Genomic DNA, 15,694 nt, shown 5'->3' with positions numbered 1-15,694 from the left:
AGTCTCTGCTAGCTCCTTCATAGTGGCCGCTGCCACCACCATGGCATCTAAAGGCACGCCCTTGGACAAAAAAATCTTTCTCTTTTGAGGAAGACAGAAATTTATTGGGTCTTCTGGCAACTGGCTCCACAGCATCAGGAGTCTCCCACACCTTCCAACTAAACAGGTCTAAGAGTTCATCGAAAGGTGGAGACACCCAAGAGGCTGAAGGTTGAGACCCAAAAGGCTTCAGGTACACTGAATCCTAATCAGAAGGGGTGACAGTGGGCCAGCCGCCTCTCTGCTTAAGGATCTCTAAGATGTCAATAAAGGAGACATCAGAGGACGACTTGGGGGACCCTTCTGACTCCTCAATGTCAATGTCTGAATTAATGGACTCATCCGGGAAGTCTACATGCTTCCTCTTGCATGTCCTCTTCTGAGGGGGCTCCTCAGAAGGGTATTCTGGGGAGGTCTAGGAAGACTGGGGGCCACTCAATGGGGGCTCCTGAGGCTGGGGGTCTCTGCTGATGAGAGAGAGAGTAGGTGCTGAGATAGAGGTCAGTGCTTGAGGGGCACCAAAAACTCTGGCTCCGAAGGTCTGACTCAGCTCGGAGGAACCACAACAGGGAGAATGGACTCAGGTGGCTCCGGAACCAACTGGGTCGGAGCCAACAACAATATGGGCAAAGCAGACTACTTCAGGAGTTTAAGCACTACTCTCTCTCCACGTCTTCCTCTGATAAGCTCTTGGAGGATCTGGATGACAGGGTAGGCAATCTGGATCTCTGTAAAATTGGAGCTCTTAAGATTGGGGAGACCACCAAAGGATCTCTGGACCAGCTCTGATGCAATTTTTCAGTATTCGGCTCTGAAAGGCTTGGGGCCGACAATGCAGTGCCAACATCGACAACCTCGACCGGCTCCGAGGACAGTGGGGCCGAGGAGGTAGAAGTGTTGTCAAGTTTTGATGGTTTCTGAGGAGGTTCCGATACACTAGTCAGCGTCGGAGAATGCTTCTTGGCCGACTTGACCTTCTCTTTTTTGGATTAAGGTGATTTTGATGAAGAAAGTCTTCCTCGAAGGAAGGCTTGAGGAGACCTTTCAAAATTAACTTGTTCTTCCACTCCTGGAGAACTCTGGGGCTAAAGGAATGGCAGAACAAGTTTCCTGCAAATGAATGGCTCCGAGACAATATACACAATTACTATGGTCATCCGTAATTGACATCTTCTGGGAGCACTTTATGCATTTTTTGAAACCCAAAGGTTTGTGGTCTTTAGAATCTTTAGACATGTTGAACAGCTATATAAGAAACAGGTACACAACAAGCACAACGAGGACTAGGTCCTCTAACTTAAACGAGCCTAGGCCTAACAAGCAGAAGCGCACACACACACACACACACACACACACACACACACACACACACACACACACACACACACAAAGGAGTGAGTAAAGAGGACTAGGTCCTCTAACTTAAACTGGCCTAGTCCTGAGGAAAAAGGAAAATAGCAGAGGACTAGGTCCTCTAACTTAAACGGACCTAGCTAGATAGGCTAAGTCGTAGGAAGGCCAGAAAATTAGTAGCAGGTAAAGAATCAAGCAAACAACACTGCACGCAAGCTTTCAATTTCTAGGAGTCAGAATACAAACGCGGGCCCATAGAGAAAAGACTGCAACAAGACTAGCAAAAAACAATGCACACAATATATATATATATATATATAGATATATATATAGATATATATATATATATATATATATATATATAGATATATATATATATATATATATATATATACATATAGATATATATATATATATATATATATATATATATAGATATATATATATATATATATATATATAAATTAAATAAGCAAGAAAATGAGGTCCTAACTAAAAGCGGACCTATGAGATATAAAGGCTAATCAAAACTAGCACACAGGATACCAAATGGGAAAGTACAGTTGTGTACACTTACCATAAATGTAGATGTTCGAGCATATTCACTGTTGCAGTCAATACATTTGGGTAATCTGCTGGCAGGTTGCCCTCAGTCGGCCTGAATTCCAAAGTCTTGGGTCCTGCGTCGGTTGCTGTCTCCTCTTCCATGACGTCAGGTCGTCAGGGGTATAAAACATGCAGCCGACGCCAGCCCCCAAAAAGGTAGCAAAGATATATATATATAGATATATATATATATATATATACACACACATACATACATACACACATGCATCAATATAAACTTTACCTTCATATACCACATAGGTTGTAGAAGATAGAGAAGTAAAGATAAACTCCAGAATGACAGGGGGATGGTGGGAGGGTAACCTGGACTGCAACAGTGAATACACTCGAACATCTACATTTATGGTAAGTGTACACAACTGTACTATGTTCTTTGTGCTTCACTGTTGCAGTCATTACATTTAGGTAAAATCCCAAAGCTATAGTTGTGAGGCTGGAGCTAAACAGCATTAGGAGCAGCTATAAGGCCCTGCAGAACTGCAGTGGCAAAGCCTGCCCTGGATTTAGAGTAGAGAGACAAATGATAACGCTTTGTAAAGGTGTGAACAGAACTCCAAGTAGCAGCCTCTAGAATGTCTTTGGTTGGTACTCCCCTTAGAAAGGCTGCTGAAGTAGCTGCAGCTCTGGTGGAATGAGACCTAATGCCCTTGGGCATAGGTTTACCATGGTGTAAGTAGCAGAAACGGATGCAGTCGCTTATCCACTTTGAAATTGTCTGCTTTGAAATAGCCTTGCCTTCTGATCCCGCAGCATATGTCACTAGTAATTGCTCAGTTTTTCTTAGAGCTTTAGTCCTGCTTAAGTAGAATCTTAGCTGTCTGTGTATGTCCAAGGAATGCAGAACTCTCCCCCCCTTGTTCTGCGGATTTGGATAGAAGGTTGGCAGATGAACTGCTTGGTTAAGAGCCACACTGGCAACCACCATAGGCATAAAAGTAGGATATGTCCTCAGAGATACCCTGTCTGGCTAAAATATGACAAAAAGGCTCTACAGCCATGAGGGCCTGTAGCTCTGAAACTCTTCTTGCTGAAGTAATTGCTAGTAGCAGAGCTGTTTTCCATGATAAGAACTTTATATCAGCGGTAGCAGCTGGTTCAAATGGAGGCAGGGTGAGCTTTTCCAACACATAATTGAGGTCCCATGCAGGCAATGGTGATCTTCTAGGAGGCCTTAAATTTTTGGCTCCTCTAAGATACGGCTTTAGTAAAGGATGAGAAAAGATTGGTGGCTCTGTATTGTAATGAGCCGAAATGGCAGAGGCATGGATTCTAATTGATAAGAAAGATAGGTCTTTGTCAAGCATCTCAGTTAAGTATTGCAATATCTGAGGAATGTTTGGTTCTGCTGTATCAGTTCCTTGTGCTTGATTCCAAGCATAGAATCTCTTCCATTTGTCAGAATACGATTTTCTAGTACTAGGCCTTCTGACTTCCAAAATTACATCCATCACAGCATTACTGAGAGGTGGTGTTTGTATGACTACATGATCAGCCATGCTGCCAGGTTCAGAGTCTGTAGTTGATTGTGCAGGATCTGATTGTTTTGCTGGGACAGTAGTTGTGGTCTTGAGGCAAGGTCCAAGCTGGGTATTGAGACATGTTCCTTAGGATTGGGTACCAGTATTGGCGGGGCCAGTCCGGGGCAATTAGTATCATCTTTGGTTTCTCTTGTCTGACTTTTAGGAGGACCTTGGTGCGAAGAGGCAGAGGAGGAAAGGCGTAAACTGATAGGTTTTTCCAACTGAAGGATAGGGCATCCACTTTCCATGCTTGTCTGTGATAAGTCCTTGTGCAGAATCTTTTCAACTGATAATTTTGAGGAGAGGCAAATAGATCTATGTCTGGGCTTCCCCATTTCTCTGCTATCATGCTGAAGACTTGTGGATTTAGTTTCCACTCATGAGGATCCACAAGGTTTCTGCTTAAATCGTCTGCTAGAGTGTTTTGTTTTCCTGGCAGGAATTGAGCTTGAAGATGTATTTGGTAGGTCAAACCTGTGTCCCACAGTGCCATGGCTAATCTGCAAAGGGGGTATGAATGTGTGCCCCCTTCCTTGTTTATATACCGCGTGACTATGGTGTTGTCCCATCTTTATCAGTAGTTGTCCTGGATGAAGTAAGTCCTTAACGGCTGTTAGGGCATTTTGAACAGCTAGCATCTCTTTCTGGTTGATATGCAGATGCATTTGTTTTGGTGACCATATGCCCTGAATGAATCTTTCTGCCATGTGGGACCCCCAGGCATAATCTGATGCGTCTTGTTATGGCTTGATTGGCAGGGGGTAGAGTGAATGGCCGTCCCATGTTTTGGGGACATGCTTTTGCCCACCATAAAAACTCCTGTTGCAGGCAGGGAATGAGAGGAATCACTGTTTCCAGACTGTGAGAATGTTGACTCCATAAACCTTTTAGGTATCATTGAAGTTTCCTCATATGCAGTCTTGCATATGGAATCAGTAGGATGCAGGATGCCATGAAGCCCAGAGCCGGCAGAATTTGTCTTGCAGAAGACTGGGTTTTTGTTGACATCAGTTTGAAGTAAGTAGTCAGTTGCCTTTGATTGTCTGGCGTGAGGTAAGCCATCTGGGCAGTTGTATTCAAGCTTGCACCCAGGAATGTTATCTTTTGAGAGAGTACCAGTTATGATTTATTTTAGTTTATTGTGTACCCTAGGCATGTTAGAAGCTTTTTCACAAACGCCAGGTGTCAAAGAAGACTGTCCTTGTTCTCTGCTTGAATGAGACAGTCGACCAAGTAAGGATATATTTGTATACTTCTTTGTCTGCAAAATGCAATTACTCCTGCCAGGCACTTTGTAAAGACCCTGGGTGCAGTAGATAAGCCAAAGGGCAGTGCAGAGAATTGGTAATGCATTAAGCCAGCCTTGAAACTGAGGTATCTTCTGCATGATTCCCTTATTGGGACGTGCAGGTATGCCTGTTTTAGGTCTAAAGTCACCAGCCAAGCATTCTTGCCCAGCATGGGCAGAAGCTGCTGCAAAGTCAGCATTTTGAATTTTCTAATGTCCAGGTATGTGTTCAAAATTGATAAATCCAGTATTGGCCGCCAGGCCTTGTCCTTTCTGGGTACCAAGAACAGTCTTGAGTAAAAACCTTGCCCTTTTACCTGTTCTGGTACTATCTGAATGCCCCCCATATCCATGAGGGACGTAACCTGTTTCTCTGCCTCTGCCCATTAATTTTTTTGGCAGATCTGGCCAACCATTTGCCATTGGCAGAGTGTGGAAATGGAATCTGTATCCCTGTGATACTAAGTTTAGTACCCACTTGTCCTGGGTTATTAACTGACAAATTTTGAGCAAAAAGTGCTAGCTTTCCCCCTATGGGTGCTGCCAAAAGATAAGTGCTTGGTGTAGGCAGAGGGAAGTCACTGGGATTGCTTTCTGTAGGTTTGCGCTTTATCTCCTCCAGATTTGGAGGTGGAAGCGCCCCATTGCTTTGACCTGTATGAATCTTGCGCCTGGTATCTGGAACCCTAAAGGCGTCTGGATTTGCCCCTTTGAGCTCTGTCTGACACAGGAACGGACCAATTTTCTGTAGGCCAGTGTCTACTGAATCTTGGTGGCTGCACTTGTAAGAAGTCTTTAACAGTTTGCATAGACTTAGCTTTGTCTTCCATTTTCTTTAAAACCTCTTCTGCCTTAATACCAAACAGAGAATCATTCTGTAAAGGTGCATCTAGTAATTTAGCTTTAACATGATCAGACAAATGTTGTTCCTTTAACCAGGTATGCCTCCTAATCACAGATCCAGCAACTGCGGCCCTGCAGGAGGCCTCTAAGGAATCAAACCCACATTGCAAAGTATGCTTTCCAACTTCTTCAGCTGCATGCAGTAATTCCTGCAATTCCTTATTTTCTGCACATTCTGAAATCATCATCATTTTCTGTTTCAGCAATCCCATAACATGTTGTTGATACTTAAGCATATGAAATGGACAGTTTAAAGCCCTGATTGCCAAGGTTGAAGATGTATAAACCTTTTATCCCCCATCTGTCCAGTGCCCTTGAATATCTGTCAGAGGGGGTAGGATTTTTTGCTGTTGAGGCCTTAACTCCGTTTGGACCCTGTGAAATAGTTACAGGATCAGCAGCAAGGTTTCTAAACAAAAATGTATGAGTCAGGGACCCTGTAATATCTGTCAGGCTTACTGGGAGACGGAGGTAAGGAGTCAGGGGTCAAGCTTGATTCCGAAAACACATCATCCACAATGTCTAAAACAGGAGGAAATGGCTAAAGGCCTGTGCTGAGGGAGAAGAAGGAAATCCCGGAGTCTCTCTTTTGATTCTGAGAGGTCTTGACTCTCCCAGTGAATATGCTCCTTCAAAATATGCAAGGTTTCTCCAAATGAATAATCCTCAGGAGGAGATGTAGATGGAATAGACTCCTCAGCATCAGAATCCTCATAAGGAGGTATAGATAATTCCTGATTAGAAGAGGAATCAGAAGAAATAGAAACCTGATCTGAAGATTCATAATCAGTGTCTCGCCTAGGCCTCTTATCAGGAGGGGGATGGGTACCCCTAATAAGGTCTTCAGCCATTTTGATCATCTGTTTTTTTAGGCATAGAGGCCTGTGCACATGGCTCATGCATCAGTTTTTTAGTTTTAGAAGTTGCTTTTGTCTTTGGTTTTGCAGCTGTCAGTTTGATATACAAATGTTGAGGTCTGAATACACCCTCAGAAGCCGGTGCCTGCTCAGCGGCTCCGGACCCATCCGAGGGAGATACATCCGTCAGTCCAATACCTTGTGTATCTTGCGGCATGCCGATCTCCACATGGGTGTCGGTAGAGGCCTGCAACTCGAAGGTAGCGGGTATCAGGGATCGATTTTGATCTCGACTGCCTTTTCTCTGTCCTTTCTTTCGCGTTTTTTTTATCGCGGTGGTAGTCGGATTACATTCATTTTTCATTCAGGGGCAGCTTCTTGTCAAAAAAAATACTTTGAAAATATACAGATGTCAGGCCGAGTGAGGGCAACCTGCCAGCAGATTTTAAAATGTAATGACTGCCAACTAACTAATTTAAAGAGCAAAAACACTTTCTTCTAACACTACTAAGCACTATCTAATAAGATAACTAGCTATATAATCGGTAAAGCGATAATAAAGAAAAAAAATTTGAACTTAGCCACGGCCAAGCAAGAAGTACTTCTGAACTCGTAGATGCGGCAAACGAGACCTGGGGATTGTACTAGTGCACTATGGGATACCTACCTAGCCACGAGCCAACTAAGAGACTTTGAGCTTTGTAATAGGCCGAGTCGGAGCAGACTCGTATACAAGAATGAAGGCGAGATAGGACTACAGAGCACTGTATATGTCATGTCCAAAATTTCATAAACAAGAATTCCCTGGATTAAAAACTCAAAGAACCAACTAGACGGTAAAACGTTCGTGACTTGGTCCTTACAAATATAACATCTATAAGCACTACCCCGATGGTATACCACTCCCCAAGTTATCTGATCACAAACTGTCACAAGGTGCAGGGTTTGAGTCTCACAAGGGATTGGCTAGGCTAAAATTAAAATGGCTGCAGTAACCTTCTTCTATGAATCTATGAAACAGATTGAAATATGCCAGTATTCAAAGACTTGAAATGTAAAAACTGTCTACAATTCTCCGAAGAAATCTTAAAGTTCAAGTATGACTGTAACACCCAAAATGCTGGCACAGCTATTAGCTATGCAAATACATTTTATACTCACCTAGAAAAAAACTGTATTAATCTGACAGTCCTCACCAAAACTACACAAAATGGGAAATGTAAGAGCAAAAAAGTATGGTCCACACTCCTAGTGCAGCACAGGAGGTCACAGAATGTGATGGTAGAAGATCAGAGAAAAACAAATATAGTACAAAGGATAATCCTTACTACAGGTCCACCAAGGAAAGTGTCTAAAGGATGTGATAGCTATACCAGCATAACATAGGCTCATAAAGGCCGTCCCTATATAGAACGCAGTCACTTTCCTATTGACAAAAAGTGAGCTGGATAGTGCAAATAATGGAAAAACAATAGGGAAATGTAAGGAACTACATGCCTCCTAAATTAGGTGTATGATTACACTATGTGGGCTGTGGGAGTATGACTCGTGCAAATGGGTTCTAAGACTTCTCAAAAGGTTATTTAAGGATTACATGACAACAAAGCAACAAGTAATGCATGCAGATTCTGTTATTTACTTATTTTACTCTATGTTTACATGCTGCAGCAATACCAAAGTGCTCAACAAAAACTTCTTGGGCTTCTGGAATGCCTTATAAAGGAAGTTTGTAGTTGTAGGAAAACATATATATGGATAAAGCTCAATAACTGGATTTGTTAGAGACTAAAAACAGTAATTTAATAAATTGACTTTTAAAAAAATAATTCCCACCGTGTTACTAGAAGAGCCACAGCTTTCATTCTCTTGCAGTTGTGATGATAAACTCTGTTGTGCACCTGGAGAGAGGTACCTAAACAAAACAACAAGACATTTAAAGAAGTACACCATAACCAAGTTATAAAACATTACTACAAACGTACTTATCATTTGCCAGGTTGTGGCTGATCAGCAACTTAGCAGTTTTCTCCTGAAACTTTACACACAAGCAAAATGACGAGCATTTATCCAAGCAAAAGCACAAGTGGCAAAGCAGACATATGTTAACACTTTACAGTACCAATTGTGAAGACCCTGCCCTGGCCCAGCAATCAAGGAGTGTCAATCCTCAACACTAACACCAGGGAGGTAGTCTCATAGAAGAGGAAAGGAGAACAAATACACACAGTAAAGTACAATTTCCCTTAAGTGCACACAGAGATCACAGCCAGTCTGGGGCTAGTTGCTCCCTTGCTCTCCAGGTCCCCAATAAGACTCCCCACCGGCGCAGCTATAGGGTCCAGATCTCAGCCTAGCTGGCACCTCCAGGACCCTCTCTGTCCCACCAGTGCTTCATGTCCCTGCCCAGGTAGCTGACACACCACACACACTTTGAGATACATATTTATACAACTTCACAGACACTCCTGGGAAAGGCTTACACAGATTCTCCAGCTGTGCCCCTTTACCCAGACTATACAGTAGTAATTTCTACCACCAGTAGCTAAAAATTAACAGCTACCCAAAGGCCCTTAAAAGGGTGTCCAATTATTACTGTGCAATATTATTATACAATTGGTAATGTGACTATTCAGTCTAAGGCTTAGTACAATACTCTATAAATATGCAATGTACTCTAGAGCTTACTTTGTCTCTACACAAACCAGCCACAGGTAAAGGTTTTTAAAATATTTAATAATAAATAATTAAAACACAAGACAATACACTACACCACAGAGATATCTAGGAGTTCAGAGATCACACCGAAACTTAAAATAATACAGTAGGACAGGTCTGATGTCAAATAAAAACAATCTGACTTTCTAATCTTTAGCTATTCTTAAGAGAAAACACAGTGCTACAATCTTACTTACATAAATAAACAGCATAAGCAGTGTTGGGATTGATAGTACAAGACAAAATGCTTTTAGTCTCTCTCTCAACAACAGTTTTAAACTCACTAACAAACAGCTCTGCTAAGGCCCTCTCAGATTACATCATTTTGACACTTAGGCTTTTCCCAGTATACACATTATATAATTTTGTCACTTAGACTGGAGCTCCCAGGCCACAAACTGCATTATTTAGCAATCAGGAAACTACAACAATAAAAGACATTTCACACGTATACAATTATTCCTTAAGTTAAGACAATAGAAAGAATGTGTTCAGCCAGTCGCTTCAGCACCACTTTTTAGATAATTGTAACTTCAAAGAACATTTGAAATGCTTGGCTTGGTTTCCTTACAGCAGATGGCAATGTTGCAACAATCCTGAAGTTCACATTTTACAGCGTTTTCTTTCATGTTAGAACACAAGCTTGTATTTTACATTTATTTATATAAATGATAGAATTATGTATCAAATTCTATTTGACTACACTGGCAGCTTTCGCCCATCTTCCCCAATCTTCACATCTCTTCCCCCCTGGAGAACTCAAGCTAGCTTTTCAAGTGACCCTTGAGAAATGCCGCTTGAAAGGGTTAGGACTATCTGACGGTACCTCACCCCATTCCCTGTCTTGAGAGCCCATCTGCATTGGCATTGCTACTCCCACTGCGGTGTTGCACTGACATATATGCTTGTAACCCCAGGCTCCATCTTAGCAACTTGGCATTTTGCTGACTGGCTCTGTTTAACCATGTTAGAGGGTTGTGATCTGTCATAATAGTGAATTTCCTTCCATACAGATAAGGCTGAAGTTTTTGCAGTGCCCACACTATGGCTAGACATTCTTTTTCTACAGCTGCATAGCATTCCTCCCTGGGTTGGAGCCTACGACTGAGATAAACCACTGGGTGCTCTTCCCCCTCTGAAGAACTCTGGCTAAGTACAGCCCCCACCCCATGGTTCAAAGCATCCACCTGTACAACAAATCCTTTGCTGTAATCTGGACTGGTTAACAAAGGGGGTCCTCCCACAGCTTCTTCAAGCTTCTGAAATGCCTCCTCACATGCTAGGGTCCACACTACCTTGTCTGGCCTGTTCTTCCTTGTCAGATCTGTGAGGGGAGCAGCTATGGTACAATAACTGGGGACAAACTTTCTGCAGTACCCTGCTGTCCCTAAGAATGCCCTCACCTGCTTTTTGGTAACAGGTGCAGGCCATGCCTGAATAGCTTTCACTTTGACAGGTTCTGGCCTTATCTTACCAATCCCCACTCTATGTCCTAGGTAGGAGACCTCTGCCATATCCACCTGACATCTGCTCGGCTTACTGGACAGCCCTTCCCTCTGTAGTCTGCCCAGCACCTCCCTGACATGTTAAAGGTGCACTGGCCAGGAATGGCTGTAGATGGCAGTATCATCTAGGTAAGCAAGGGCAAATCCTCCTGCTCCTGCTAGGATATTATCCACCAGCCTCTGGAAAGTCATCGAGGTATTCTTCATCCCAAAGGGTATCTTTGTGAACTTGTACAAGCCAAAAGGAGTCACAAAGGCTGACTTCTCTCTGGCACTGGGAGTCAAGGGCACCTGCCAGTAACCCTTGGTAAGATCAATGGTTGTAAGATACTTAGCCCCACCCAGCTGCTCTAGGGCCTCATCTGTCCTAAGCATAGGGTAAGCATCTGACTCTGTGTGACTATTTAATTTCCTGTAATCCACACAGAACCTGGTGCTGCCATCCTTCTTTGGCACCAGTACCACTGGCAAGGCCCAGGGACTGTTGGACTCTTGAATAATGAGAAGTTATGTACCTACCATAACGTTCCATGTTAGTTGTCTTCTCTCACCTTCTTTCTTGCTGGATGGGTTCGGAGCCGATCCTCGGCTCCGACTCGGCCACTTACTAAAGCTCGAGAGCTTATTTTACCGGCACGAGGCAACCCTATATCCCATGGTCCGAAGCAATAACTCCCCAGATCTCGTTTGGAAGCTGAAAAACCTAGCATAGGCCAATAAAACAAAATCCTCCAACTGGAAGGAGGAGGAGGAAGAGGAATAAAAAACCTCCAAAGATAATTATTTACACTATATATATATATATCCTAGGACAACTAGATAGTGAACAAAGGAATAAAAGGACCCTTCAAAGAAGGGAAGACCTTCTCGGTCTGTCCAGGCTAGGGGGATGGTGGGTGGGATGCAAGAAAGAAGGCGAGAGAAGACAACTAACATGGAACGTTTATGGTAGATACATAACTTCTCAATGTTAAGTTGTCAATCTCGCCTTCATTTTTTGCTGGATGGGTCCGCGTCCCTAGCACCTTCATCCTGGGTGGCTTATTGGAACAGACTCTTAAGAATGGTGGAACCAAATGTTGCTCTGTCCCTGGAGGCCATGGCCAATTTGTAATGCGAAACAAAGGTATGAGGAGAGGCCCATGTGGCTGCCGCACAGATAGTGTCTATTGGTAGTCTAGCTTGAAAAGCTGTAGATGTAGCTAGTGCTCTAGTTGAATGGGCTTTTGGCTTAGAAGATAATTCCCTGCCTCTGAGTTGATAAATAGATGTAATCACAGAAGACAGCCATCTAGATAGGGTTACCTTGGAAACAGGAAGGCCTTTCTTATTTTCTGCATACGATAAAAACAGTTGATCAGATTTCCTTATTTGATTAATTCTATCCAGATAGTACCGGAGCTGGCGGTGAACATCTAGATAATGTAGCTTTTGCTCCGCTCTATTAGTATAGTTTGGGAAAAAAACTGGGAGATCAATTGATTGATTCAAATTTGTCTGCAAAGCCACCTTGGGTAAGAAGGATGGATTAGTCCTTAGAGAAACTCTGTCTTTGTGGAAGATTAAGTAGGAAGGACGAATGCAGAGGATGTGAAGCTCCGATACTCTCCTAGCAGAAGTAATGGCGACTAGGAAAAGTGTCTTCCATAAAAGAAATTTCAATGAACAGGAGACCGCAGGTTCAAAGGGGGGGGGGGGGGGTTAAGGATGTTAAGACTAAATTAAGATCCCACTGAGGTGGAGGATCTTTGATCGGAGGCCTAAGTAAATATACACCTTTAAGGAAGGCTTTGCAAAGCTTATTGGACATGATATTGTGGTCCGATAAGCCTGTATGAAAATTCGATATGGCTGCCAACTGAACCTTTACTGTAGAGGCAGAAGACCCTGAATGAAAAATTTCGGCTAGGAAGTCTAAGACCGAATGAATTGGGGCAGTAAAAGGATCTATATTCCTTACCTTTGCCCAGAAGGAGAAACGTTTCCATTTACTAGTGTAAATCTTTCTGGTGGAAGATTTAAGGGAAGCTACTATGATATCCCGGACGAGATTAGAAATCATAGGAAGCCTGGCTAAGGACAGAAGTGGAGAAACCAAGCAGTGAGGTTGAGAGAATGTAGGGATTGGTGTAGCTGCCTCGACTGATGGGTCAACAGATCTGGAGCTGGGTCCAGATGCCAAGGCTGCACCAAAAGATAATGATGTAGGAACGGAAACCATATCTGTCGAGGCCAATAAGGGGCAATGAGAATCAACTTGGCTCTCAAGGTGATTGCTTTCTGAATTACTTGTGGAATTAGAGGAAAAGGTGGAAAGGCATAGAGAAGTCCCCGAGGCCAATCTTGGACTAGAGCGTCTCTGAGGGGATGGCCTGGAAGGGGGAAGAGGGTGAAGAAGTCGGGGTATTTGCTGTTTTGGGATGTAGCAAAAAGATCGCAGCAAGGAAGACCCCACTTCTGAAAAACCTCTCCCGCTACCGATTGTTTGAGAGACCACTCGTGCGGCATGAGTATGGCTCTGCTCAACCTGTCCGCTATGAAGTTGGACTTCCCGGGGATATGCGTTGCTATCAGAAACCGCTGAGAGGAGATCGCCCATTGCCAAAGTCTGAGTGCCTCTCGACACAGGGGATAGGACTTGGTTCCGCCCTGCTTGTTGATGTACCACACTACGGACATATTGTCCGTTTAAATTGCCATAGTTCCTAGGGGAAGTGAGTCGTGGAGAGCTTGCAACATTAAAAGCACTGCTCTCATCTCCAGGACATTTATGTGCAGGTGGCGCTCAAAAGGTTGCCAAGTGCCATGGACCATCCTGCCCTGAAAATGCCCCCCCACCCCGATCAGGGAGGCGTCCGATGTCACCGTGGCGACCGGGGGAGGAGGAACAAAGGGTCTGCCCTGATGGACTTGAGGGGACAATATCCACCAGGACAGATGACTTTTGCAAGTTTGAGTTATCGTGATCTTGTGGTTCATGGGGAGTTGCTGAAAAGACCATTGGGCGAACAGCATCCACTGTAGAAGACGCATGTGAAAACGTGCAAGGGGAAGAAGTGTTATGGAGGCCGCCATAAGACCCAATACTTTCAGGACAAACCTGGCCTGAATTTTGTCGCTCTGAAGAAGAATTTGGACATGGTTTTGAATATCTAAGACTCTTTGGTCTGTTAACTTTGCTGAAAGTTGTACGGTGTTCAAGTTGGCGCCTACAAAAGTAATAGACTGACAAGGCAGACTTTTCCAAATTTATAGAGATTCCTAGCCCTCTGCAAATGTGAATGGTGTAAGCTGTGGCTTGGAGAAGTTGATGCCTGGTGGTGGCGGTGAGGAGCCAGTCGTCTAGATATGGAAACACCTGGAATCCTTGCCATCTCAGGTGAGCCGTAACCGCTGCCATACATTTGGTGAACACTCTGGGGGCTGTAGTGAGACCAAAGGGCAGGGCTCTGAATTGGTAGTGACTGGCCCCCAGCCGAAAGCGGAGAAACCTTCTGGAGCGCCTGTGAATTTTGATGTGATAGTACGCATCCTGTAGGTCCACAGAGCACATCCAATTGTCCTTGCCTAGAAAGGGCAGAATGGACTGTAGCGTGACCATCCGGAATCTTGTTCTCTTTACAAACTTGTTCAGTTTGCTGAGATCTAATATTGGTCTCCAGTCCCCTGTCTTTTTCGGTACTAAAAAGAACCTTGAGTAGATTCCGGATCCTAGTTGGTCTGCTGGGACTGGCTGGATGGCTCTTTTTGCTAGCAGTTTTGATATTTCTAATACTGCTAGTTCCCTTAGACCGGGTGGAACGTCTGGAAGGGTTCCCTTTTGTTAAATTGGGGTTTGGATAAAGGGAATTTTGTAACCCTCGGATATGATCGACTCTACCCATTTGTCTTGAGTAAGGGAAAGCCAGGCTATTGGGTACAGCGACAATCTTCCCCCGACTGCCTCCGAAGGTGGACAATCGGGCAACATCTCAGGGATGCTGAAAGGGTTTGTCAGAGACAGGCTCCCTGCTACCCTGGTTTTGTGGACCCCCTCTGCCCCTAGGGCAGCGTCTGTTGTTGTTACCCCTCTGCCTCTGGGGTAAACTGACCTCTTGCGTCAGACGTGACTCCTTGAGATTTGCGGAACCACATTTTCCCACCCTTCTGACCCTTAGGGTATGGTCTTGAAGAGGTGGAGAAACGGACTCCTATGGCAGAAAGAGTCTTGCCATCTTGCTCGCATCTGGTCAAGGTGTCTTTCACTTAAGGTCCGAACAAAGCCGAACCATCAAAGGGGGAATTTGTGAAGGACGCCTTGAAAGGGTCCGCGAAATTACACAGCCGCATCCAGGCGTGATGCCTTAAGGCCACTCCTGTGCCTGCGGCCCTACTCGCTCCATCGGCTGCATATGAAATCAGACGCATGGAGGAGTTAACAATCGAGTTCAGGGTTCCAAGCTGTGAGTTTATTTTATCCTGGGACCCAGCAGCTGATGGATCCTGTAAGACTTCTCCCAACTCTTTGAGAATATCTCTCTGAAGGCGGGTGAAGTGACGCAGGTAATTCAGAGACTGCATGGCAAAGGTCGCTGAAGAAAACATCCGCTTACCTACCTATCCATGGTCCTAGAATCCTTATTAGGAGGATGGACAGGTACCGAAGGATCAGCTAGTTCCTTCTTGGTGGCTGCAGCCACCACCATGGCATCCACCGGTACACCAATTGCTTGTCGACTGGTGCCGTAATAAATTTAGATGGCCTCCGAGGGGTGGGTTCCACTGAATCCGGGGCCGACCACGCCTTCCGAGCCACTACTTCCATAAGGGGGTCGAAAGGTGGAGACACCCAGGAGGTGGAGGGTCGAGAACCGAACGCCTCCAGGTGCACCGACTCGTCCTTGGAAG

At 44.3% G+C, this 15,694-nt stretch overlaps 1 protein-coding gene across 4 annotated transcripts in view; it reads right to left on the bottom strand.

Annotated features, from left to right (window-relative positions):
- Positions 1-15,694, bottom strand: part of RNF168 (ring finger protein 168) — a 1,249,390-nt gene that overhangs the window by 287,604 nt on the left and 946,092 nt on the right. For all 4 annotated transcript variants that reach the window (XM_044070341.1, XM_044070340.1, XM_044070342.1 and 1 more), the window contains exon 6: positions 8,421-8,499. In XM_044070341.1, coding sequence (XP_043926276.1) covers positions 8,421-8,499 — 79 coding nt within the window. The remainder of the gene's footprint in view (positions 1-8,420; positions 8,500-15,694) is intronic.

Source organism: Protopterus annectens, chromosome 4.part1 (genome assembly GCF_019279795.1).
Source record: "Protopterus annectens isolate FY-2018-M chromosome 4.part1, PAN1.0, whole genome shotgun sequence".
NCBI classification, from domain to species: domain Eukaryota; kingdom Metazoa; phylum Chordata; order Ceratodontiformes; family Protopteridae; genus Protopterus; species Protopterus annectens.
The sequence above is the reverse complement of the archived record's forward strand: the minus strand, read 5'-3'. Positions and strand labels throughout refer to the sequence as shown.